At 42.4% G+C, this 26149-nt stretch overlaps 2 protein-coding genes across 2 annotated transcripts; both read left to right on the top strand.

Moving 5' to 3' along the window:
* Positions 1-710: 710 nt before the first annotated feature.
* adsl (adenylosuccinate lyase) lies at positions 711-15361 on the top strand. The gene is made up of 12 exons (XM_056288017.1): positions 711-989; positions 3542-3745; positions 6349-6393; positions 6902-6981; positions 7248-7419; positions 7531-7577; positions 7840-7930; positions 8288-8357; positions 8634-8781; positions 9439-9619; positions 11731-11907; positions 14972-15361. Exons 1-12 carry the CDS (start codon positions 846-848, stop codon positions 15056-15058), a joined length of 1446 nt encoding a protein of 481 aa, XP_056143992.1. The 5' UTR covers positions 711-845; the 3' UTR covers positions 15059-15361.
* A 1115-nt stretch (positions 15362-16476) lies between these two features.
* Positions 16477-24921, top strand: tmem150b (transmembrane protein 150B). Its single transcript, XM_056288691.1, has 7 exons — positions 16477-16481; positions 20503-20605; positions 21146-21205; positions 21475-21542; positions 21695-21822; positions 23609-23786; positions 24683-24921. The coding sequence occupies exons 2-7, from the start codon at positions 20541-20543 to the stop codon at positions 24832-24834; spliced, it is 651 nt and encodes a 216-aa protein (XP_056144666.1). The 5' UTR covers positions 16477-16481; positions 20503-20540; the 3' UTR covers positions 24835-24921.
* Positions 24922-26149: the final 1228 nt, after the last annotated feature.

The following is a 26149-nucleotide window of genomic DNA, read 5'->3' on the forward strand; positions in this document are numbered from 1 at the left end:
CTGAAGGTGTCTCGTCATTTTGAAAGAAAGCAGAGGAGGGAGCTGATCCTCCCACATACACATCGCACAGCACTGTAGAGAGCATGCCAGCTGCAGGCGGGAGGGGGGGGGCAAGCACTGTGTTTACAGCTGAAAGTATTCCCTAGCTGCAGCATGCACACAGACGCATGTTCCTATTTATATGATCCCCCGTGGACATGAAAATAAGTGCAGCCTGCATGTATAATAAATTAATATTTCTTCATACTGAATCGACTCAACACATGCAACAATAGGTTACATAACATAGGTATGCGATCGTGTAAAACGGGAGATGTGTCGTTGAGATTAAGTGCAGTAAATTCAAAGCACTGTGCCGCTCATATGAATAATGTCTGCAGGTTGTATCATTAACATATCGTGCCTTGCGTACAAACGACACCAAGCACCGCGCCTCTTAATGACTCAGACAGCTGACTTATGTGGAGACATCGCGCATTTTACCTGCTGGGGGCACCTGAAATAAACTGAAAATGGGTAACTATACAATTTGTCTTGACGTAAATGATTAGATTCGTGTTCAGTCGTTATCATGAATCGAGAATTGGGAAGCGCTGAAAACGTAAATATTCCTCACAAAAAGCAAGTTAAGTATTTTTCGACGCTGTAACATAATTAGCCCTTGTGCCGTACGTCATCGCGAAGTGTCGTAAAAAGCGCTGCCGGTCCATGTGGGCTGGTGAAGAGGCGGAACTGCCACTTGGCCAGCTAGTGACTGTATGTAGCCTGTGGGGTGGTATTGAAGCCTGCAGGGTTAAATAACCTTGGTCTTTTTCCAGTATTGTTGACCACCACATCTTGTCATCATGGAGGGATCCGACGAGTTTACCAAGTACCGCTCGCCGCTAGTTTCAAGGTATGCAAGCAAGGAAATGGCCTACAACTTCAGCGACCGGAAGAAATTCACAACCTGGAGAAAGCTGTGGATCTACCTCGCCAAGGCTGAGAAGGTTTGGGCGCACACACGTTGCAGCTGGGTGTCGGCACAAGACAGTTAGCCTCTTTCCTCCGCTAGCCTATATTTAATTGTGTGCATGGTCTTTGCTGGGCATTGCAAGTTTTAAGAACCGGAGTTAGCGACCTTGAGAGAGCCATATCAAGTTGCCTGCTCTATTTATAGTTTAAAGGTCTATGAAGGGAAAAAGACCCCCAGACAACAAGAGTAGTAGGAGTGCTATCTGTTGGACCCTGCAGCCCAACAGCATGCTGATCATAAATGTTAGTCCAAGAGATGGGTTAGTATCTGTAGCTTGCGATGCAGTCTTGAGTACTCTACAGACTCTCCACTGTCACAGTGCTCAGCAATATGGAAAATATTATCACAATAACCACAGGGAATTTGACATAATATTGACATGTCATGATATGTAAGCACATATCATGATATATCTATAGTGTCAAATTCCACATATGCACAAATACCATATTCAAGAATCCAACTGAGGTTCATTTGTTGTGTTGTGGTGGGGTTATTCTATGTTAAGTACACTGAGAGAGCCACGAAACCAGAGTCAAATTCCATGTATGTGCAAACCTACATGACCAATAAACATGACTCTGATTCTGACGTTGAACTGTTTTGTAATATAAAGCATAATATCAAACCAAAACTAGTTTACAATTATTCCCTCACACATTTCAGACCTAATTTGTGAGAAAGTTTAGGTAATGGATTCTTGTTATCATTAATTGAAGCGACAACATTCTTTATCACGATATGACAATGTCCAAATTTCATTCTGACCCAATACCATTTGAAAAACAATAGTGAATTATTGCCCATCTTTATCATCATCATCATCATCGTCATCAGTTAGAAGAAACGGCCAGGATACCATTCAGGCCATTTAAAAGGTCTATTAAAACTGTGATTTTCTTTTGTTTTATCTAAGGAACATGTTAAAAGTATGTTTTTTTGGTCCAGTTGCCAATTATCATAATATACTGCCAAGTTCTGTACTTCTCTGATTGATGCCCACACTCCTCACATTAGGGGTAGGGCTAATTGGGGGTTAATTTGATGCAGGCCCTGTCTCACATGCATTTCCTCATATGACTTGATCAGACCATTGAGTCCTTCCTTGTGCTGCAAAGAAAGTTTGTCGTTGCTCAGCCTGGTCTTAAGAGAGCTAACCTCACTACGGTGTCTCTGTGGAGAGTCAGAGGTGTTGTTGCCGTTGCCAGTGGAAGGTTTGTGTGTTTTTAAAATAGCATGGAGAAAATGTCACAGTAATAGGAAACTTGCCGTTCCCACCTCACCTAGTTTGTTGTTTGACCCCAGACAGACTCACAGTTCGGCTCCTGCTGTCTTAACTTGGGCCAGATATCCTTGGATTTGGATCTTTGGCACTAGCACATCTTTCTATATAAATATTTGTTTAGTTCAGCTCACCATTCAGTTTGGTGCATTAAACAGACTATGTCCTGACATGCTTGATTCAAATGAGGGCCTTGAACTGTGTGACCTTGTTATTTGATGTTACTATGGTAAAAAAATTTTCAGCGTTTGAGCCAAATTCCTCAGCCAGCTCTGTGTAAATAAAGAACACTTGATTTTCATCAGCATACCTGGCTTCCTCTCACAAGACTTGCACATCTCAAGATCAGATTGTAGAAAGGACAGTTAAAATGGATTTCTGTTTTAAAGTCATTAGCTGACTGTTTCCCCTCCATCAGGCTCCTGAGACCACTGAGGAGCGACAGTGTAACTCTCTGTTAAATATTCCCCTCAGTCAACCCTGTAGGACTAAACATGTCGATGGCTGGCATGTTTTCTTTAAACCAAATTATTCTAATACCAATTTAACCCGTCAATATTTTACTGACTCTAATATCCTTACTTTTATTAGAAAAGGCAACAGTAAGTGGACACGAACACCTTTAAAGTGAGGTGCATATTAATGCTCTTTATAAGACCTAAGTGCAAATACACTGTATTAAAACTGACTCCAAACACTTTCTTCAACAAAGTTTGACTTGTTTTTTCCCAGACCCTTTTTTTTCCAACAATAAATAACGAAAAGTATCTTTACGGATGCATTTTAGTAAAAGACGATAGTGTATCAGAATATGGAGCATATTTGACATTTGTTGATAGTGTTAATATGATACTAATATTAATAATTTAATAATAATATTAATATAATATATTCATAAGATGATATTCTTAATATTCTTATTAATAATAATATTAGTATTCTTGATATAATATTCTTAATATCTTGGCCCTATGATGGTCTGGTGGCCTGTCCAGGGTGTCTCCCTGCCTGCCGCCCAATGACTGCTGGGATAGGCTCCAGCATCCCCACGACCCTGAGTAAGGATAAGCGGTTTGGATAATGAATGAATGAATGATATTCTTAATCTCGTTATGAATCCCTCAAAATGTCACCAGCAATATCCAGATCTGAACTATTGGATTGTCTTACCATCTTTTTTCTTGTCTTTCTTTTTTTTCATTTTTTTTTTCATGCCTCTTTCTTCTCCTTACTTTTCTCCTCAGACTCTGGGTCTGTACATCACCGATGCCCAAATAGCGGAGATGGAGAGCCATGCGGAAGACATTGACTTTGCCATGGCGGCCGAAGAGGAGCGTAAGCTGAGGCACGATGTCATGGCCCACATCCACACCTTCGCCCACTACTGCCCCACGGCCGCTCCCATCATCCACCTGGGAGCCACCTCCTGCTACGTGGGAGACAATACCGTAATGACCCATGACCTATAGGCATTCCACTGTAGCTTTATGAAATCTGTTATTGACAATCTAGGTGTTTTCCTCCAACTTAAGCTATATTTATGAAACTTTATATAATAATAGTATTGATTTGTGATCGCAGGCAAGGTGCCCTGATCAGATATATGGCTTAGCAAGACATGATGTTAATTGTTTCTGAGGTTCAGTGTTGTCTATTGTCAGTTGCTGTATCTACCTTGTTCTTATTATAGCGATATAAACCCCTCTCTGAGACTGTAACTCTGATTCAAGGCACTGGAATTATTGATTTGGGATGATTCCGGGTTTTTTGTGTGGATGAAACGGGTGTCTGGGTAGTGTAGTGGTTTATTCCGTTGCTTGCCAACACGAGGATTGCCAGTTCGAATCCCCATGTTACCTCCGGCTTGGTCGGGCGTCTCTACAGACACAATTGGCCGTGTCTGCGGGTGGGACACCGGATGTGGATATGTGTCCTGGTCGCTGTATTAGCGCTTCCTCTGGTCAGTCGCAGTGCCTGTTTGGAGGGAAGGGGAAACTGGGGGGAATAGTGTGATCCTCCCACGTGCTATGTCCCCCTGGCGAAACTCCTCACTGTCAGGTGAAAAGAAGCGGCTGGCGACTCCACATGAATCGGAGGAGTCATGTGATAGTCTGCAGCCCCTCTCGGAGCAGCAGAGGGGGTGGAGCAGCGACCGGGACGGCTCGGAAGAGTGGGGTTATTGGCTGAGTAAAAATGGGGAGAAAAACGGGAAAAAAATCCACAAAAAAAAAAAGAGGAAATGGAAGCCGCAGTGTTTTCTGCCATAGTGATACTATGGCAGAAAACACATTCAAGGGCAATACTATGGCATAGTATTATCCTTGATTGTACAGGGTGATATACAGTGCATCCGGAAAGTATTCACACCCCTTCACTTTCCCCACATTTTGTTATGTTACAGCCTTATTCCAAAATGGATTAAATTCCTTTTTTTCCCCTCATCAATCTACATACAATACCCCATAATGACAAAGCGAAAAAGGTTTTGTAGACATTTTTGCAAATTTATTAAAAATAAAAAACTGAAATATTGCATGTACATAAGTATTCACACCCTTTACTCAGTACTTGGTTGAGGCACCCTTGGCAGCGATTACAGCCTCAAGTCTTCTTGGGTATGAAGCTACAAGCTTGGCACACCTATATTTGGGGTATTTCTCCCATTCTTCTCTGCAGATCCTCTCGAGCTCTGTAAGGTTAGATGGGGGAGCGTCGCTGCACAGCTATTTTCAGGTCTTTCAAGAGATGTTCAATGGGGTTCAAGTCTGGGCTCTGGCTGGGCCACTCAAGGACATTCACAGACTTGTCCCGAAGCCACTCCTTCATTGTCTTGGCTCTGTGCTTAGGGTCGTTGTCGTGTTGAAAGGTAAACCTTCGCCCCAGTCTGAGGTCCTGAGCACTCTGGAGCAGGTTTTCATCAAGGATCTCTCTGTACTTTGCTCCATTCATCTTTCCCTCGATTCTGACTTGTCTCCCAGTTCCTGCTGCTTAAAAACATCCCCACAGCATGATGCTGCCACCACCATGCTTCACTGTAGGGATGGTATTAGCAAGGTGATGAGAGGAGCCTGGTTTCCTCCAGACGTGACGTTTGGCATTCAGGCCAAAGAGTTCAATCTTGGTCTTATCAGACCAGAGAATCTTGTTTCTCATGGTCTGAGAGTCCTTTAGGTGCTTTCTGGCAAACTCCAAGCGGGCTGTCATGTGCCTTTTACTGAGCAGAGGCTTCCATCTGGCCACTCTACCATAAAGGTCTGATCGGTGGAGTGCTGCAGAGATGGTTGTCCTTCTGGAAGGTTCCCCCATCTCCACAGAGGAACGCTGGAGCTCTGTCAGAGTGACCATCGGTTCTTGGTCACCTCCCTGACCAAGGCCCTTCTCCCCTGATTGCTCAGTTTGGCTGGGCAGCCAGCTCTAGGAAGAGTCCTGGTGGATCCAAACTTCTTCCATTTACAAATGATGGAGACCACTGTGCTCTTCGGGACCTTCAAAGCTGTAGAATTTTTTTTGTACACTTCCCCAGATCTGTGCCTCGATACAATCCTGTCTCGGAGGTCCACAGACAATTCCTTTGATCTCATGGCTTGGTTTCTGCTCTGACATGCACTGTCAACAGTGGGACCTTATATAGACAGGTGTGTGTCTTTCCAAATCATGTCCAATCAATTGAATTTACTACGGGTGGACTCCAATCAAGATGTCGAAACATCTCAAGGATGATCAGTGGAAACAGGATGAGCCTGAGCTCAATTTTGAGTGTCATAGCAAAGGGTGTGAATACTTGCGTACATGCAATATTTCAGTTTTTCATTTTTAATAAATTTGCAAAATTTCTACAAAACCTTTTTCACTTTGTCGTTATGGGGTATTGTGTGTAGATTGATGAGAAAAAAAAAGGAATTTAATCAATTTTGGAATAAGGCTGTAACATAACAACATGTGGGGAAAGTGAAGGGGTGTGAATACTTTCCGGATGCACTGTATCTAGCAAATTTAGGTCAACAAGGCTGTTTTTATCACACTTCTTGATTTCTTTTGTTTTCCTCCTTAGGATCTTATCATGCTGCGTGATGGATTTGACGTCCTGTTGCCTAAGGTGAGGCTCAGCTGTTGACTGGGAACATGCACTCATCGAGTCGTATAGATGTAAAATCAGCGGAAACAGCTTCCCAGATCCCCCCCCCCCCCACTTATCCTCAGCTGTTGAGCAATAACAATGCAGAAGTAATCAAATCAACTCAATACTTTTTTTTATAAACTGCATTTCACAAAACTAGGTTGTCAGAAAACATGGGCGGCAAGGCAGTGTAGGATCACAAAAATGAAAAGGAGGAACAAAGAAATCATAATATGAATGTGTGTGTATTTTATGTGTGCACCCAGAGTGTAGTTGTTGTGCAGATGTGGGCAGCTCAAGGATGTTTCTATATTGCCAGAAAAATACATACAGATAGCTGGACGAGTTAAGAGGTTGCTCTGGGAACAGCAGGAGCAGTAAACTATGGTTTTGAATAATTGGATGACTCCATCCACATAACTGTAGTACACTAGATCTGACGCACAATAATACAATGTTAATATCCTGTATCCTTATGCCCCCATAGCTGGCCAGAGTGATTGACAGATTGGCAAACTTTGCAGAGAAATACGCTGACCTGCCCACCCTCGGCTTCACACACTATCAGTGAGTCTGAAGTGAGCAGCGTCCCCCCGAGGGTTGTCTGGTTACATGTGTCCTGTTCTCCTAATGTCTCCAAAGTTCATGCTAATTATATTTTTCAAATGATTTCTACCTCTTATCCTCTACCTCTTTACCGTTTTTCCCAGAGCCCAATCTCTACAGGGCTTTCTGACCTACTCCTCAGCTTTCAGCTTTAAATGAAGAGCATATTTTCCTCTGTCCACCTTTTCCTCTTCTCTCTGTCTCTCTCGCTCTCTCCATTCCTCTAGGCCGGCACAACTGACCACGGTAGGGAAACGGGCATGTCTGTGGTTACAGGACCTGGCCATGGACATGAGAAACCTGCAACGTGCCCGCGATGACCTGCGTTTCCGGGGGGTCAAGGGGACCACTGGCACACAGGCCAGCTTCCTGCAGCTCTTCCAGGGGGACCACGATAAGGTGTGCACTGAATAGCATGATGATGATGATGATGATGATGGATTATTTGCTAGGCTCTGCAGAAGTATTGTTACGGAGTTAGACTCACTATCCATCCACTTTCTCTCCCAGGTGGAAGAGCTTGACAGAATGGTGACGGAGATGGCTGGCTTCAAAAAGTAAGTTATGTCCTAGAACACAGGAGATTTATGCTTCCAGCCTTCGTAATCTCTGTGGGATAAATTGATCTTTATTCATCCCCTAGCACCCTCATGACATGAGACCAACATGAAAATAAATAGAAAAAGTTTTAACATAACAAATGAGATGGTCTAGATATCTGATAAAGAGTTCAGTTGTATCCCAAAGTCACTTCTTGGAATAATGTTGAGTTGCTTTGCTGTCAGCAACGCATCTTAACAGTGCTTCTCTTCTACCTAGAGCCTACCTGGTGACAGGACAGACGTACAGTCGTAAGGTCGACATTGACTCACTGTCTCATCTGGCCAGCTTGGGCGCTACTGTCCATAAGGTGAGCGTCTGAACTTAAAGACCGATAGAGAAATAGTGCTATCTAGTGGTGGTTTTGTGGAAATGGATTTGCAAATGGTGCAAAAAAACACTATGTAATGCTTTTATTAATTGATTGGTCCATCGTTCTATTGAAGACTTTGCCAATAAAGAAATAGCCATGAAAGTTGCATGATACATGAAAGTTCTTGGTTTAAAATTATTTTAAGAACACACTTTTTTACACAAAGAACTAATTTACTGTCACATACACTTTGTCTTGTTTGACTTCTGCAGTCTTCCTAGACATAAAATGAATATTGCAAAATGTGTTGTGTGGCATGAGGTCCATTGTCTTTTGACCCTTTGTTCAACGCAGATCTGCACAGACATCCGCTTGCTGGCGAACATGAAGGAGATTGAGGAGCCTTTTGAGAAAGAGCAAATAGGTATATTGAGTTATTTATATCCTTGGGAAGTCAAATGTTATTTATAAACATAATTCAAATGTACACCTTTGATAATACTGGTTATGGTCTCATGGTGGTGGTAGGAATAAGAATAATTAATTATAAAGGGTTATCTTGATTCCCCGCCACTGTGGAATTGAATTACTTTTTCTAATGGGCACGGGCAGTTCGCGGGACATTTTTTTCAACTTGGGAAGCTCTCTCCTTAAGCAGCTTAATGCAAATGTTAATTTCTCTTTAACCGTCTGTCCATAGGGTCCAGTGCCATGCCTTATAAGAGGAATCCCATGCGTTCAGAACGTTGTTGTAGCCTTGCCCGCCACCTGGTGGCACTGTTGGCCGACCCGCTGCAGACAGCCTCGGTTCAGTGGCTGGAGAGGACGCTGGACGACAGTGCCAACAGGTTACTTTCCAGAGACAAACACACTCACACACAACTCTTTAGTATGCTGATTATCTATAGTTACGTTCTGATATCTGATTTTCTTACCTGCATTAATGAGCATGCATCAAGACTATCAAAGGACCTTTTCTGTTAGTATACCCCATGCCACACCCATGAGGAGGGAAAGCCAAGAAACGTTCCTGATTAAGATCAGTCAAGTAACCCATCACAATATAATTTAATTTGAAATACATGGTAGTTTTTCCCGTTTGTGTTTTTGGTATGACACAGGAGATACACCTGTCTGACAGTGTCCTCTTACTAGAAATCCATAGCAAGCACCCATTAGTGTTCACTCCTGCAGGCCTAGTAAACATTACCTTGCACATCACCAACGCAGTGACCTTGTAACTAGAGGATCCACATTGAAATGGGAAGGTTTTGAATAAGTCTCACCAAAAACTCTAATTGGTAAAATTATAAAAGATGTTAAAAGATACATATGTGGTCCACATCTTGCTTGCGGTGCAGCCGTCAATTAATCCAGAGGTTGTAGCTGTACATCACTGTACCACATTCTGCAGGATTAGGCAATGGCTTTGGTGTGTGAATGGGTTATGGTTTGTGCAACACTTGATAAATTTTACTCATTCTAGTTTATCCCCTTATCTTCAGGAGGATTTCTCTGCCCGAGTCCTTCCTGACCGCGGACATCATCCTCAGTACCTTGCAGAATATCACAGAGGGACTGGTGGTCTACCCCAAAGTAATTGAAAGACACATTCGCCACGAGCTGCCCTTCATGGCCACAGAGAACATTATCATGGCTGTGGTGAAGGCTGGAGGGAACAGACAGGTACAGTGAACTGGTACAATGACGATGACTCATTATGCGGTTATGGATGTGCCAGATGGCTCCGATGAATTCTGTTTGTCCAACAAGTCTGCTGTGGAATAATCAATTTTTCTTGTTTCTTTGCCCCCCCCCCAAAAAACTGTTATGAAAAAGTCCATTTTAAAAAAAAGACCCTTCATAACCCTCTTTTTTTTTTTTTGTTCCTTTCTTCATCACAGTGGAAGAAGCTGGCTGACGACATATATTTAGCCATGAGATAATTTTTCATAAACCATGATCTGTCATGGGTTATTGCTTTTGTGAAATGAGAACGATGGGCCTCATCCATCAATCGTTCCTACATACTACAAATGTGTTCTTACACACCCATGGGATTTTTTTTTTGCCCTGAAGTTTGTCTCAGAGACCAGTGTAGAATTCGGGTAACCCCTGAATTTAGACAGCAGTTGGCTAACACTGATGTCTTTGCAAGCCTGAGTGATGTCTCGTTACAAGACAAGATGACAATAGATGTTATGGAAAAAAAATTACAAATAACCATCAGGCTTTTGGTGCTGCCTGTCAGATAAAATTGAGGGCTAAAACATTCCATGGGTGTGTAAGAACAAATTTGTATGTACAAACAATTGATGACTGAGGCCCATTGTTTATTTCTGCATATTAGAATTCCTCTTCATACCTTGTGTCATTTAAGTTATTCTGTAACCCCCCCCCCCAAAAAACACTGTAAAACTAAAAAAAAAAGTTGTTTTGTGACAGATTAGCCACAACAGGCAACCATTTGAGATAGAATGACCAGCTCTGTCCCAAAGATGGAAGAAGAAAACAAGACGCACAGAATATTACTTAAACCAGACAAAAGGTGGTTAAATGTGCAGTTAAAAAGAATTTATTAACAATTCATTTACTTTTAGTCTAACTACCCCTTAGATGTTTGGCCATTAACATTAAAATATCTCAGTATGTCATTAACCTGCTGCTTTGAAGCAGTAAAAATGTTGAGAGCAATGCCCAATTCATCTGCTGTATTGTCTGCACTCTGGGTTTCCCCCAGCTGGTTCTGTATATATCCATATCCTGTGTGTGCATGGTATACTGAACTTATACCACAACTATCAGCCAATTACAAAGATGAGTCAGACCTACCTATCATATAAAAACTGTTGCAAAATGTCTATAGACCTGCCACAAGACTGAGCAGCTATGACTAAAATCATCTTCAAAACAAAAGCTCCATCTTAGTCATCACAGCCATGCTTGGGTATCGGGGGAGATTGCTGAATTGATCATACATTCAAGGCAATAAATGATTGGTTTAATGACCGGTTGACTAAATGTCCCTGCTGTGTTACTGCATTGACGAGTGATCATCGTTGAATACACAGGTGTGCAGACAGAATGTACATACACTATGTTCACATTACAAGCAAAATGTAGCCTGAATCCAATTTTTTGCTACATGTGACACAGATCTGATATATTCAGAGCAGTGTGGATGCAAAAATCAGATTTTTTTTCCCAATCAGATTTGGGCCGCTTCCATATGTGGTACTAGAATCCGACAGATGTCTGATTGTGTGAAGGCGACCTGAGTCTGACCGGGCAGATCACAATTCATGCAACCTTTACGTCACTCAAATTTGTGTAAAACTACCAGCAATAACTACTAATGCAGCTACAGTTAAGGCTTTGGCTTTGGAATAGCGTGATTCTCTCACACGCTACGTCCCTCTGGTGAAACTCCTCATTGTCAGGTGAAAAGAAGCAGCTGGCGACTCCACATGTATCGGAGGAGGCATGTGGTAGTCTGCTGCTCTCCCCAGATTGGCAGAGGAGGTGGACCAGCGACTGGGACAGCTCGGAAGAATGGGGTAATTGGCCGGATGCAGTTGGGGAGAAATGGGGGGGGGGGGGATGCACACGTGGGGCGCTTCAGGGCCTGCAATCTGTTCATGCTAATGTCAGATATGGGTCACTTTACAAATGTGAATGACCAAGTGAAATAATCTCATCAGGGCAAAAAATTGGAATTGAACATCAAGGCCTGTATTGTGAACACTGTCATAGATTGACTTCTCTATGCTCTCTTTCTGCCCTTTCCTGTCCATTAGGATTGCCATGAGAAGATCCGCGTGCTGTCCCAGCAGGCAGCAGCAGTGGTCAAACAAGAGGGAGGTGATAATGACCTTTTGGCCAGGATTCAGGCTGACCCCTACTTCAGCCCCATCCTGGGACAGCTGGACGCCCTCCTGGACCCCAAGACCTTCATCGGCCGAGCCCCCCAGCAGGTGCTGCAAATGGTTCTCCTCATTGTCCTTGCCATTATAAGTAAAATCCTGGTGTTTTAGAAGTGCATGAAATTTAAACATCTGTGGGTGAAAACATTAACTTGCTGTATAGCTGCACTGTGCTCTGAGAAATTAACCAGCTACAAGTAATCTTACAGGAGGTAGGTTTTCTCATGAGTAATAACAATAATTTTATTTATATAGCACTTTTCTAAAACAATGTTACAAAGTGCTTCACACAAAAAAGATAAAACCAGACAAGGCAAAACTAAGAGTAAGATCAAATAAGAGTAAAAGTAAAAACGGTATAAATAAAAGCAAATATCAAACGTGTAAAAGCTTTCATAAAGAGAAAAGTTTTAAGACGAGATTTAAAAGAAGCTAGATACTTAGTTCGTCTTAGCTCAGCAGGAAGAGCGTTCCATAGTGTGGGGGCTCTAACAGCAAAAAGCCCGATCTCCCTTTGTAACAAACCGAGACCTGGGAATAACTAGCAGGGCTCCATCTGCAGACCTTAATGGTCGAGGGGGCATATACCAGGTCAATAAATCACAAACGTATGAAGGAGCAAGACCATTTAAAGCCTTAAAAGTGAGCAGTAAACATTTAAAATCAATTCGAAATGTAACAAGGAGCCAGTGTAGGGAGGCAAGTACAGGAGGGATATGGTCATGCCTCCTTGTCCCGGTAATGAGCTGAGCAGCGGCGTTTTGTACCAGCTGCAGGCGGTGGAGAAGGCCCTTGCTGATAGCAGAATAAATTGCATTACAATAGTCAAGCCGAGAATAGATACAAGCATGTACAACTTTTTGCGGATCGGCAATTGATAAAAATGACCTCATCTTGGAGATTAGCTTGAACTGGAAAAAGCATGACTGAGCAACATTTTTAATTTGATGATCAGTACTGAGATTAGCATCAAATATTACCCCAAGATTCCCAGCAGCCTGCTTAAGACTACCTGATGAAATATGCCGAGTACTAAGTATGTATTCAGTCTCGACGCACACTTCCTAAAATACCCAGCTGAAAGACTTTGTCCATATCTGTGTGGCCATGTTTCCCACGTCTCTGAATGTCGTGTGTGTGCGTGTGCGCACGTGCGTGACACTGAATCCCAAACGACTGATAAAGGACCTTTTCTGTTAGTATACCCCATGCTACACCCATGAAGAGGGGGGAAAGCCAAAAAAGGTTTTCCCGAATAAGATCAATCAAGTGTCCCATCACAATATAATTTAATTCGAAATACATGGTAGTTTTTCCGTTTGTAAGTTTTTTTTTTCTTAGACCCCCCCCCCCCCTTTCTCCCCAATTGTGCTTGGCCAATTACCCTATTTTCCGAGCCGGCCTGATCATTGCTCCACCCCCTCTGCTGAGCCGGTGAATGCTGCAGACTACCACATGTACATCTTACAAATTGAGTGGTTAATTTCCCATTTTTAAGTTCGAGCCACTGATGTATTCTGAGCCAGTGAGCCTGAAACTGGTCTTGGACTGCTGCTTCACCTTGGTAACGTTACATTACCTGTCTGAGGATCCTGAGGATCTAACGTTGTTAACCTTGACTTCTCTGCCACTGCTGTTTGCACTAGCCCTTTCAGGGTCTGGTGGGGGTCTTTCTGAGCGGGTTCCACTGCAGATGCTGTAGATTTACATTTCAGCCAGCAGTCCATGTTTACTTGCCTTCAAGTTCAGAAAGTTCATGTCATTGAAACCATAAAAGTTTGTCTGATTTCTATGGCCGACGTTACACACGACACTTTTTCACACAACTTTGTTGCATGTATGAGTTGCAAGTTGAATGTTTGTGCAACTGAACCGTTACACTGAACATTTCAAATGCAAATGTACGTGCAACAGCCAATGAGTTTAGTCAGAACGATATAAATAGAATGTCCGTTTAATAGTCGTTAAATATTCATCTTACTTTCTCATGTATTGAAGATTTAATTGCATTTCTAACCAGCCTACATTTAGTAGCTATTAACAGAGTAGATACAAATTTCAAATGGCATTAAGTTAGACAAAAATGCTGTATGCCCTTAGTGCGAACTGGCAGAGCTGTTTGAATTAATGAATTAATTTCTTAAACTGATTTATTATCTTAAAAAATGTCCTTGTCATGGACATTGCAGTTTCAAAAAAAATTCCTTGTGTAAAGTCCATGTTGGTAGATGTCTCTCCATCATAGTTTTAATGTCGGGTTTTGAAATCCCAGCAGCATGCAGTGGGTCAGATTTGCGGAGTGACATGACCTTAATGCTCTGATTGGTTATTGCATGAACCTTGTTACATCAAGCTGAACATCAAGGTTCAACTTGATGCAGCTAAATTTCTCACAACTTGTCAGTTAACTGCAGGGGCTGATACACAATACAACTCTGATGAAACTCCGCTGCATGGGACGAAGTTGCGTGAAAAATTTCCATGAGTAACATCGGCCTACTGTGTATATGTCAGCGAGTGAGGCTGCAAAAGCAGAGGGGTCTTGTAGCTTTGTGGAGGGAGGGAGAGGGAGCGCGCCAGTGTGGTGTCCGGGCCGGGAGTGGGTCTGTCTGATGCGTCACTTCCAGCCAGTATGTTCTGCATACCACACCGGTGCAAATGTTGGCTGAACATTATACATTACTGTAAATGTGTGCGGGATTTTCCCGCATTATAAGCGGTAGACTTGCGGGAACCAACAAAATTATGCGCAATGCATGCCCTGTGATGGTCTGGCGGCCTGTCCAGGGTGTCTCCCCGCCTGCCGCCCAATGACTGCTGGGATAGGCTCCAGCATCCCCGCGACCCTGAGAGCAGGATAAGCGGTTTGGATAATGGATGGATGGACATGCAATCCCGCAGTGTGTGTGTGCACTTGTGTGTATATGTAGCTTCAAATATCCTCAAGGACAATGAATTGTCTGTGTGTTTCTGTCTGTGCTAATGTTTTGAAGAAGAAATAGATAATAGTCTCTTGGTAGGTTTATTTCAATATCACTGTCTTCATCGTTATAAGTAATTCTGTATCAAATCTAATAATATGCCTTATTTAAAACACTTTTCTCCCCTTCTACAGGTAACTAGGTTCCTGTCTGAGGAGGTGCGCCCCCTGCTGGAGCCCTACAAGGCCAAGATGGACGTCAAGATTGAGCTGGAGCTCTGAGACGTGTTACTATGGATCCCTCCGCTTTTTGTCAAGACACGCCCTGCGTACCATTCAAGTGCCAGGTTTGGCTAGTACTTGTTGCCTCTGTTGGTTAGGCTGGTTAAGGTTAGGGTTAGGGTAAGCCAATCAGAGGCAGAGTAGGGGCGGGTCTTTCCAGAATGCGGATGGGTCTTGCCAAGAAAAGAGTGGAATCCATAACGTCTCTGAGACACACAGACGCACACTGACCAAGAGACCTCATCATGATTTTTGGCTTCATGTGGTTTGCGGCTTTGCGACATCATACCTCAATAAAGAACACTTACGGTTGTAAATTTGGTCTCATCATGGCTTTTTATTTCTGCTTTTATCTCAGGTTTATTTGGTATGAGTTAAGGTGAAGTCTGGCACAAATGTATAAAATGCCTCGCGCATTATTTTTCCTATAGAGATAAGAACATTTAACTCCGATGGTTAATAATTTTAATAGCAAGTGTCTCTCATGGTATGGGATTGTTTGATAGGTAGCAAAGGTAATTGGACTCTAATAATCTCTCATGTGAAAACTAGTCAGACATTATATAAAGCTAGTGAGGTGTAAGGGTATCATTAAGCCACCTGTTTATTGCCTTGTGTCTATGACTCATTCGGCAGTCATCCCAGGATATCAGAGCCTGGCCGTGGTGACTTCAGATGGAGTTTTCACTTCTGGTGATGACTTTAGTCAAAGCTACTCAGTCTTCTGGAACCCAGGTGCATTAATTACATGTTTTGTTTTGGATAATGAGATGGGGAAGTCTCTGAATAGCCACTAATACTAGATGTATAGTAAAGAGGAAATGACGTGAACTTGACTTGTACAAGAGGTTGTAAATTTGTAAATCCACCCCTGTCCCCCCCGCCCGTCCCCCCTCCGGCTCAAAGTCCAGTCCAGCCCTGGAAAGAGAAACTAATGTTACCGTAATATTGATATTAGCACTGCACTTAAGAAAGATAAAAACATTCCAGCCAGCGAATAAACTGATTCTTTTTGTGCTGTTTGTCTTTAAAATGCACTAATTACCTCTTTAAAACCAATGAACAGTGAGATCAGAGATTTATTGATATAGTGGATGTATGCCCCCATTGCTCATAAACATCCCCTACCACATTTTCCCACCTTTCTAAGGCTTCATTAACCTTTGCTGTGACCTTCATGGTCAAGGATCATACTTTTGAATTAGGTTATGATAAATCATACGGATTTAGATTATCTCTGTCCAAAAACAAATTGAAAGGACAAAGTCTACTCTTTTATGTGATTCAGAGTGCGTTTTACCGGGGTCATTATGGTAATGCTCTTGCAGGGAAGATTTAGAGAGAGGTGCTTTGAAAAAAGCGGGAACAATCTAGCATCTTGAGACGGCTGCACCTCATCGGCATACACCCACCCTAACTGTTGGTAAGTAATCAAACTGTTTATCACATACAAACATGTTTTTCTCAAGTCACTTGTTATAGAATTTCCCCAAATTCAAATGATGTGCCGACACTTGAGCCTCTCAGTTTGGCCTCTCTCTGAGCTCAGAGTCATATCGTCGTTTAAGTGCATGCATGTTTGATCTAATTTAAAAAGCAAAGTGGTTGGTTGGTTCTAATTTCACCTTTCCTCTCAAAACTGAAGATGGCTCTGCACAATGTCAGATCTTTTGCTAGTAAAACGTCTACTTTAAATAACTTGGTTACATCTTTAAAATATGAAGATTTAAAAAAAGATCATGACCGAAAACCGGAAGTGTGAAGTGAAGTGTGACGAAAATAGTCAACTGAGCTCTGCACACTTTCTTCACTGAACCAAGGCTCGGTGTGCGCAGTGGTCTTGTGGTTTTCAAAGAACATTCTAAATGCTTTTTCATCAGTGCCGGCGTCTCTTCCACATTTGAGACACGTTTAAACGTGTACAGAAAGTCTTGTACCATTGTGTGTGTTAGTCATTTAAAAAGAATAAAAACAATCTAATCTAAAATCTAATTTATTGTCCTGCAAAGCCCCAGTGCAACGTTCTGTCAGAATACTGTAATTTAATTTCCTCTGTTTTGCTCATAGTTATCATCGTGCCTGATCGTAACATTCCTGTTTGATGATCAATTTCACTCATTTTCAGCAGAGATTTTGAGTCATGGGTCACTAAATTTGGTCCAACATGTTTCCAGCCTGACACATGACTGCGACCACATGTAGGATTTAATCTTTTACTCTTGTCCTTACTCTGAACTCTCTGATATTATTATTTCAGATCATAGATTTATTACATTTGAGACTGTCTTCCAAGCTGTTGGTAGAAAAAAAACTATGTTTTTTGCTCTTGCACATTTAATGAATAGTCTGCAGCAAAATTTATCTAACCAAAACAACATTTTTTCTCTCATCCCATGAAATAAGATCTGGTTTTCATGGGAGATATTTTACCCATAAACATTTAGCATAGCAACTGTAACCTGACTAACTGAGACAACCATCAAAATAATGTGGCCATCAGGGTCACTGTAAGAGTGTAAGACATTACCATCAAAATTATGTTTGAAAACAGCTACACTGGCTGTTCATTCTGTGCCACATGCAAACCATACATCGCTGCCTCATCGACATCTCCAGAAACTTAGATCATTCACAGTGGAGTGTTTCTTGAAAAAAAAAACTTTTGTGTATCTTGGCAAACAAAAAAAGGGCTTTATGTTGTATATACCGGCACAGTGTCGGGGCTTTGTCCGACGTTGTGCCGGAGCCTCTTTAGAGGATCTCCCCAGCTACTCCTGCCTCACACATCCCCCCCACCCTGGCTTTCTCATAAGCAAACCCCAGCCCCTTGCCCACCTTTTATCGAATCATGCAGTGGGTGGAGTAGGCTCAGACCTGGGAGAGAAGTTATCCTTTAACAACATCCTAATGCATATTGATACTGACTGGTGCTCAATACCAGTGCTGCTTGAACCAAGTGCGACCTTTGACACAAGCAGTCATAGTATTTTCATTGTCTAAAGGACATTTTGCTTCTTCAACAGCTTCTGTAACATGCGAGATGCCTCAAGGCTCCATCCTGGGTCGAATTTTATTCTCTTTCTACTTGATTCTGTTTGGTTGTATTATCCATAAACATGTAATTTCTTTTTCATTTCTATACTGGTGAAATCCATCTGTAGCTTTCTTTTAATCCAAATGATTTTAGTAGACTATCCATTTGATCCGTTTTGTTGATTTTAGAGATTGGATGGCTCACAATTTCCCCCAGCTGAATTGCAATAAGACAGAAGTGGATTTGATAGGTCCTGAAAATATTTCTGATAGAGCCCACTGATCTATAAGCTCCTTTTTTTCTTTTTCTTTTTTCTTTTTCTTTTTTACTAATTTCAAACTTGCCAAAAAAAAACCCAAAACAAAACATAGGTGTTCTCTTTGATTGCACCTTAAAGTTCCCCACCAGACAGGTTTTAAAGGTTAAAAATACTCTGAGATGGTTAATATATTGTTTAACATGGTTTTCCCACATTAAAAATAAAAAGGGGGCTGGAAGCACATGTACTCTTTCTCCCTCATTAAGAAATTCAGGATCTATGAATATGCAAATATCACAGGCCTTGCGCCCCGTGGGCAATCTTATCCAGAAAGGGCCAGTGTGGGTGAAGGTTTTTCTTCCAACCAAGCAGTTACACACCTGTGTCTCCTAATCAAGTTCCTCAGCAAAGACGCTACTGGTTTATTTGTGGGATCAGGTGCTTGGTTGGAACAAAAACCTTCACCCACACTGGCCCTTTCTGGACAAGATTGCCCACCCCGGCCTGCTCTAGCTTGACCGGTGAAAGAGCGGTGTGCATCAAGATGGATAGCGTTAGAGCAAACATTAGAGATTCAGCCGTACATGTTTGAGCTGCTGTCAGACTCAGACTCCGTTGTGCACCGAAACCGGCAAGTAGCAGACGTATTGGAAAAACCCATTTTTGAGTCGAGGGGTATTTTAAAATTTGAGCAACAAATAAAGCAGTGTTGGTGGTGCAGTGGTGCAGTGGTTAGCGCTGTCACCTCACAGCAAGAAGGTCCTGGGTTTGAACCCCGGGGTTGTCCAACCTTAGGGGTCATTCCAGGTCATCCTCTGTGTGGAGTTTGCATGTCTCCCTGTGTCTGCGGTGGGTTTCATCCGGGTGCTCTGGTTTTCCCCACCATAAAAAAAACCAAAACATGCATGATAGGGTTTATATTCCTGTCTGTGCTCTATACCGAGGCATGGCAAGACGAACTGGAGTTGGTCCCCAGGTGCTGCACGGCAGCTGAGGATGGGTTAAATGCAGAGTGTAATTTCCTCACAGGGATCAATATAAAAAAAGCAGTTGGTCCAATCCTGTTTTTATCACTTAAGTAGCATTTCTAAAATCAGCCCTGTCCTATTACAGCAGGAAACTGAGACAGTCCTCCATTCTTTTGTTACACCCCATTCAGATTACTGCAAAGCTCTTTTTACTGTTCTTGATCAACTGGCTCTTTCTGACCTTCAAGTCATTCAATATGCCGCTGCTAGACCGCTTAGTAACACCAAACGCGTATCCTGCATGTCTCCTGTGCTCGCCTCTTCACATCATTTGGTAACCAGTGCATTTTGAAATTGATTTTACTTGATCGAGCTCCACAGTATATTTCGGATCTTTTAATCACAAATAATGTGGCACGGAGGCCCAGTGGTTAACACTGTTGCCTCACAGCAAGAAGGTCCTGGGTTCGAACCCCAGGCCGTCCCAGGTCCTTTCTGTGTGGAGTTTACGTGTTCTCCTCGTGTCTGTGTGGGTTTCCTCCGGTTTCCTCCCACCATCAAAAAGACATGCATCTTAGGGTCAATACTCCTTCCTTCCTGTGCCCCTGCACCACAGCTGCCCACTGCACCTATACAATAATTAAACACAGTTGAATGCAGAAGACAAATTTCACTGTAACAACTGTACAATGACAAAAATAAAGTGGCTTTCTCCAGTGGCTTTCTAATGGCTATGAGCCCCTCAGGTCATCTTACCAAGACCCTTTTGTTGTACCGCCTACCCGTCTCAAGTCAAAAGCTGACAGACGTGGTCCTCTAACTTTCGAGCACATTCTCCTCCATCTTAAGAAGTCCCAATCAGATATTAAATCAATTTAAATTCTTGTCTCAGAACTTAAGTTTTATGTTTTATCATTCTTATCTTAATTTCAGTATTGTACTATTGTGCTTTTCTACTGCTTTTATTTTAACTTTTATTGCATGTTTTATTTTTCTGTGAGCTGTATATTTTATTGTATATTTTCTTTTTTGCTTTTTCTGTAAAGCAATTTTGCAACCTCTGTTTTGTAAAACTGCAATATAAATATTAAGTTTATTATTATTATTATTATTATCGTTATTAATTATTATTATCTCTTGATTTCTCCATTAACCCTCTATGGTTATTTCATACCCACCACAGTACGTCTCTCTGCGACCAGTCTGGGCCTCCATAGTAAGATGTGGCTGTGGGCATTACTTCCTGTCTGCCTTTCTGTCTTTGGCATAGTGAGTGTCTGGACTGTGTAAGTACTGAGCTATAGAGGATAACCTTAGTAATACACAATAATCTTTGTTTTGTTACATAATATGGGTTTTATAATGGCATTGTCATGTTTGGTGTCATTTAAATACTGGTGCAAGTCCTGGTCTGGGTCCTCTGCATTGATTTTGCATGTTCTTGCCGTCTTCATGTGGTTTTCCTCTCACAGCCAAAGACATGTAGTGTTTTGTGTTGGGTACTCCTGCCATTTCCACTGAGCAAAGCACTGACCTCAGGAGTTGGGACTTGGTCCCTGGGCACCGCATTGCTGCTGCCTGCTGCTTTCACAGTAGTTAGGATGGGTCAAACGCAGGGGACGACTTTATAATTAACAAAGTGTAACTGTCTTCTAGTTAATCAATCGCAGATGGCGTCATTTAGACAGGCGGAGACAGAGAAAGAAAACTGTCCTAGTGCCACTTACCTGGGCAACTTGCCCAGTTAAAGCCCATGTGTGAGAAGTTACCAAGCTTCAACACAACCACAATGTCAACACCAATGTGTGTGTGTTTCCCCCTGTTAGGTTTGGTATAGCGGTGTCAAACGGGTCAGTCAACCTAACAGAGGGGTTCCCTTTTATCAGGTGGGTCTTCACTTCCTTATGAACTTTACATGATCGAGGTTTGCTGTACTGTCATGGGGAATGATAACGTGTGAAAACTCAAATATTTCAAAGTATACTTAATGCATAGTAAACCAACTGCTAATCACAGATCATCCAGATAGATAAAATTATTTCCTCTTCAACTATGGAAGAGTGATTCAGGGAAATAAAGGGCGGCAGTAATAACCAGAGATTTGAACATGAATATATGTTGCAGAGATATAATGAACATGTTTCTCCTCTGTTAGCCAATGTGGTAGTTACACGCCCCAGAGTTGCCTCTTCTCCCAGATCTGCAACATCTGTTCTGTTTTAGGTAACCAGATTTTTGCCCTTTTACACATGTCAAACCTACCTCAGAAATGTGTGGTTTTCTGACGAGGCGAGATTTTAACCTACTTTTCATCTCATTTCCAATTATTCACCTGGACGTACTCTACGTCTTTCTCCCTGCTCTCCTCCCCTCAGGTCTGTGGATTGTGGTGATCCGTTTCCAGCAGGTCAGAGACTACGGCGACCATGGGAAAGCCAACATCTCCAGCATCGTTCTTGGTTTCATCTCCTGTATAGGAATCTCTATCCTGGGCAACTTCCAGGTAACGCGCCACAGGCGTTTGGACCAAACCAGCACATGCCGTGTTTCTTTGTGCATCATCCCAAATTAGTCCCCCTCTATTTAATCCTGCCGTGACACCTTCTGCACATGTCTTTTCTAACTGAAGGAGACATGTTTGGCGTGGCCTTGGACTTGTTCTTATTCTGTTGGTTATCTCAGGTTTCTTTGCTTTCCCCAGATTGAAGGATAACTGGATTTTCCCATTCTGGATGTTATGTCTTGATGCATGCGCAGTAATCCAGGTGTTTAAATCCCGGGAAGTTGGATGAGTTCATCTGGACACAAAGTTTAATGGGAGAAATGTGATGAAATGTTTCTCCCATTAAACCTTGTGTCCAGATGAACTGATTCGACATTCTGGGAACCTGGATGTTATTTTTGCCATTGTGCATATTGACTACGATATTGTTTTACTCACTAGCTTCATTTCAGTGATTTTCGACATGGGACCACTGCTGGATGCAGCTTTACAACAGCGTCTTAAAGGGCAACTGGACACTAGCCTTAGTCAGTGAACATGACTTTGTCATCGTCTGTGACTTCTCATTTGTGCTGGTAGTTAGTTGATGAGTACTACAGCCTACATTTCAAACTGGAGAGACATGGAGAATGAAGTAGAGATACTTGTTTACTATAACAGATGGTTTAGTGAAAATTAAGACATGTCAAGAAAGACTTTGGTGCTTAGAGTCCACAGGGAGATTTTTTTAATCGAGCAGCAGCATAGTAAATCCCCCCATGGAGTCAAGACGCTGGTGGTGGTGGGGGCTGATGACTTGTGCTGAGATTGACGAAGCCAATGAAGAGATGAAACTAATGATCTGCAAGGACTAGGCGGTGATGGGGAGGTGGAGGGGCATGCATAACAGCCGCGTGAACACGCTGGAGGAGGAGAGAGAAACATCTTTAAGAAAGACAGCAGCATGATGATTGGCTAACTGTGCAGGTATGTCACCATGCTATTGGATAGATGAGAACAGGTGATGTGATCGGCTGATAACTAACAGCGCCAGACGATGACAGCAAGGGAAAATATGAGGGAGCATCCATGAGAGAAGAGAATGGAGGATAAAATAAGAAATGTATTTACAGGCCTATGCATGCTAGTCTTCCTCACCAAGCTTTCGCTAAAGCTCCATTAATTGCAGGCTGTTCATTCCTGCAAGTTGAACCAGGAAGTACACTGGCAATGCGATGGAACAGTGTTGATGATATTAAGACATTTTGTGTAATTGTTTTTAACTTGCACTACTGTGTTCGCTTCCAAATACTTGGGTTTAGATAATTGGATTAAACTGGACTTGTTGAAACGTGTCTGACACTCGTGTTCAGTTCCCTCAGAAGACTTTTGATTCTGATATACTCTATTGACCCCCGTAGGGAAATCATGCTCTGCATTTAACCCATCCTAGCTATGTAGCCAGGAGCAGTGGGCAGCCGTCGTGTGGCACCCAGGGCCCAACTCCAGTTCGTCTTGCCATGCCTCGGTCAAGGGCACAGACAGAAGTACTAACCCTAACAGCATTGTAAAGCAGTTCTATAAGGTGTCTTATGTCCAAATCTAAAAAATAATGCAGGTGTGAAATTATATCATAGCCAATATGCATAATGGCAAAAACTATGAAAATAAGACCAAGGCTGTAAAAACATGGACCTACCCTTTAAACTCTCTCTCTTGCTCTTCTCATCTCAGGAGTAAGTGGAGTCTCGGTATCTGTTTCAGTGTTGTTCACTGAAGTTCACACTCCTCTCCATTTCCCTTCCAGCAAACAGTCCTAATGCAAGTCCACCTCCTGGGGGCTTTCCTGACTTTCTTTGTGGGTTTGGCTTACTTCTGGGTGCAGCTGTGGCTAACCTACCGGGCTCAGCCGTGCCAGGACAGACAGTGGGTCGGACCTGCCAGGGCAACCTGCTGCACCATCTGCACCATCCTCATCATCACGAGTATCCTTATGAGTATTCCTTATCTGTATTTATTAACATGTAAGTCCCAATCAGAACAGAGTCCCAGTCCGAACAGAGGTGGTTTGCAGGCATGTTTCTGGTGGATCCTCATATATTACTAGTGTGTCACCGTGTTTTAATGAGTATTGGCTTGAGGACAGGAACAAGTTACTGACTTTAGACTGAATGTTTAATAGCCCCCTGTAAGCATTATCAGCAAACTCTTAATTATGATGGTCATCATGGCCAAGGTATAAGAAACTGAATACTTCTAACTTTGTACTCAGCTTATCATACTTAGAAATGGAAAGGTGTGGTATACGATTTAAAGGTGCAAACAGTAAGTTGCCTTTATCGTAGCAAAAAAGATAATTTTGTATAGGGAGGGTAGTGGGAAATTGTAAAACAAAAGCTTTGACAAGATTTCCAGCTTTCCAAACCTATCTTCTGGTCCAGGATCTTTGGCTTGGTAAACGAACCAGTAGAGGGCGCCCCACCCATTTGAAAGCCAGTCTGACAAAACTTCCGTGTCCACACATGCTCATCTTGCTGCGTTTCACCTTCCCAATACGGAGGAGCCACAGAATCAGAAAAGCCACTTCATAAGCCACTTCAAATATGTCTCCGTTATCAATTTGCTTTTATTTTGAGCGATACCTAGTATAGTGATGGGGGCAGTTCTTGATGCGTTTTAGATGTGGTCTATATCATATGAAACATTTAGTAGGTGTGACACCGTTAGACACATTGTAACAATATGCAGACACAGTTTCCTTACTGGGAGTATTTTAGCTTCATCCAATCCAGTATGTGTTCCTGCTGCATTACAGACACACAGTATTGTGTAAGTATGTTTTTCTCCCCCCACATTGTGCTCCTTGACTCCTCTCCTTCAGTGTCTGTCCTCCATAACACAGGCCACCGCTCCTATACGGCTGTGTGTGAGTGGGTCCTGGTCATGGTGTTTTTCTGTTTGTTCAGCCTGTTCGCTGCTGAGTTCAGACAGATCGACTGCCACCGGCTCACGGTGCATTATGGCTGTCAATGAATATTCCACAATGAATATAAAACTGAACTGTACAAAAAACCAAAAACAAACAACAGACATTCGAGTGGGAAAATTCATACTCGTTTGTGGGGGGGAGCAGCAGTACCACGGCTGTCTCACGAGGGCCTTGGCCGCTGCATGACGGACAGCAGGGGCGCAGCGGGGGGGGGTGCAGAGGGTGCAATGCACACAGGCGGCGCATCAGCGGGAGCACCAAAAGTACAGTGTACAGTAAACAATTTCTGGTTATGGGCCTGTTTGTTTTTTAAAAGGTTAATATTTATAAATATTATGATTTAGATGAGAATTTTGGATTAGAATATATAGTTACATGTTATATTTTTTAAGGGCAACAGTTTTTGTTTTGTTTTGCGTACGGTCTTTTGGCGCCCCCGCTGATGCGGCACCTGTGTGCATTGCATCCTCTGCGCACAACTGCGCTTTCGTTGGTTGAAAAGGGAACTTAGGTCAAGCTGAAACAAGCGAATAATTCAACAACAACAACAACTGTGTGGTAAAGATGGCAGTGAGTTTGTAACCAAGTATCTATTTGTCCCCTTTTAAATAGAAATAAATCAAGATGAGACCAGATTTAAATTGTACTGTAACGGGAAATTTATTCTGGGTAGTATGCTATAGGTCCAAATAATCAAATAATGGACTAGAACATAATCTTCAAACAAATGTCAACCTTTTCAGACAGATGTTTGTCCTTTTGTTTTAAGAAAAAACACAAATAAATAAATAATCTTCTGCTGTAATTTATAAGTTCTGACTTATAAACGAAAGAGAATGAATGATATGAATGAATGACATTATTACGGAGCCCCTAAGGGCACACAGGCGATTTTTTGTTTGTTTTTTGTTAACTATCTCGTGCTCACGAGATACTAACTGGTGCGCATGAGTTAGTATCTCGTGCGCACGAGATAGTAACCCGTGCGCACGAGATACTAACTGGTGAGCACGAGATACTAACTGGTGCGCACGAGATAGTACTTCCTGTGGCGCATCACATATCTGGCAGGACCATTCAGATTTCGGGTCGTGTTTCTGTACGAAAATGACAGTAGAGGAGTTAGTTCGGCTATATTTCAACCGGTGACTTCATTATAAGGACATTGCTGCTGTACTTGCAAGACGTCACCGTTATATTGTCTCTGACTTAGTTTTGGCTTATAATTGAAAGAGAATGAATGATATGAATGAATGACATTATTACGGAGCCCCTAAGGGGACATAGGCGAATTTTTTTTTTTTGTTAATTATCTCGTGCTCACGAGATACTAACTCGTGAGCACGAGATAGTACTTCC

The sequence above is a fragment of the Lampris incognitus genome, chromosome 10 (genome assembly GCF_029633865.1).
Source record: "Lampris incognitus isolate fLamInc1 chromosome 10, fLamInc1.hap2, whole genome shotgun sequence".
Lineage (NCBI taxonomy): Eukaryota > Metazoa > Chordata > Actinopteri > Lampriformes > Lampridae > Lampris > Lampris incognitus.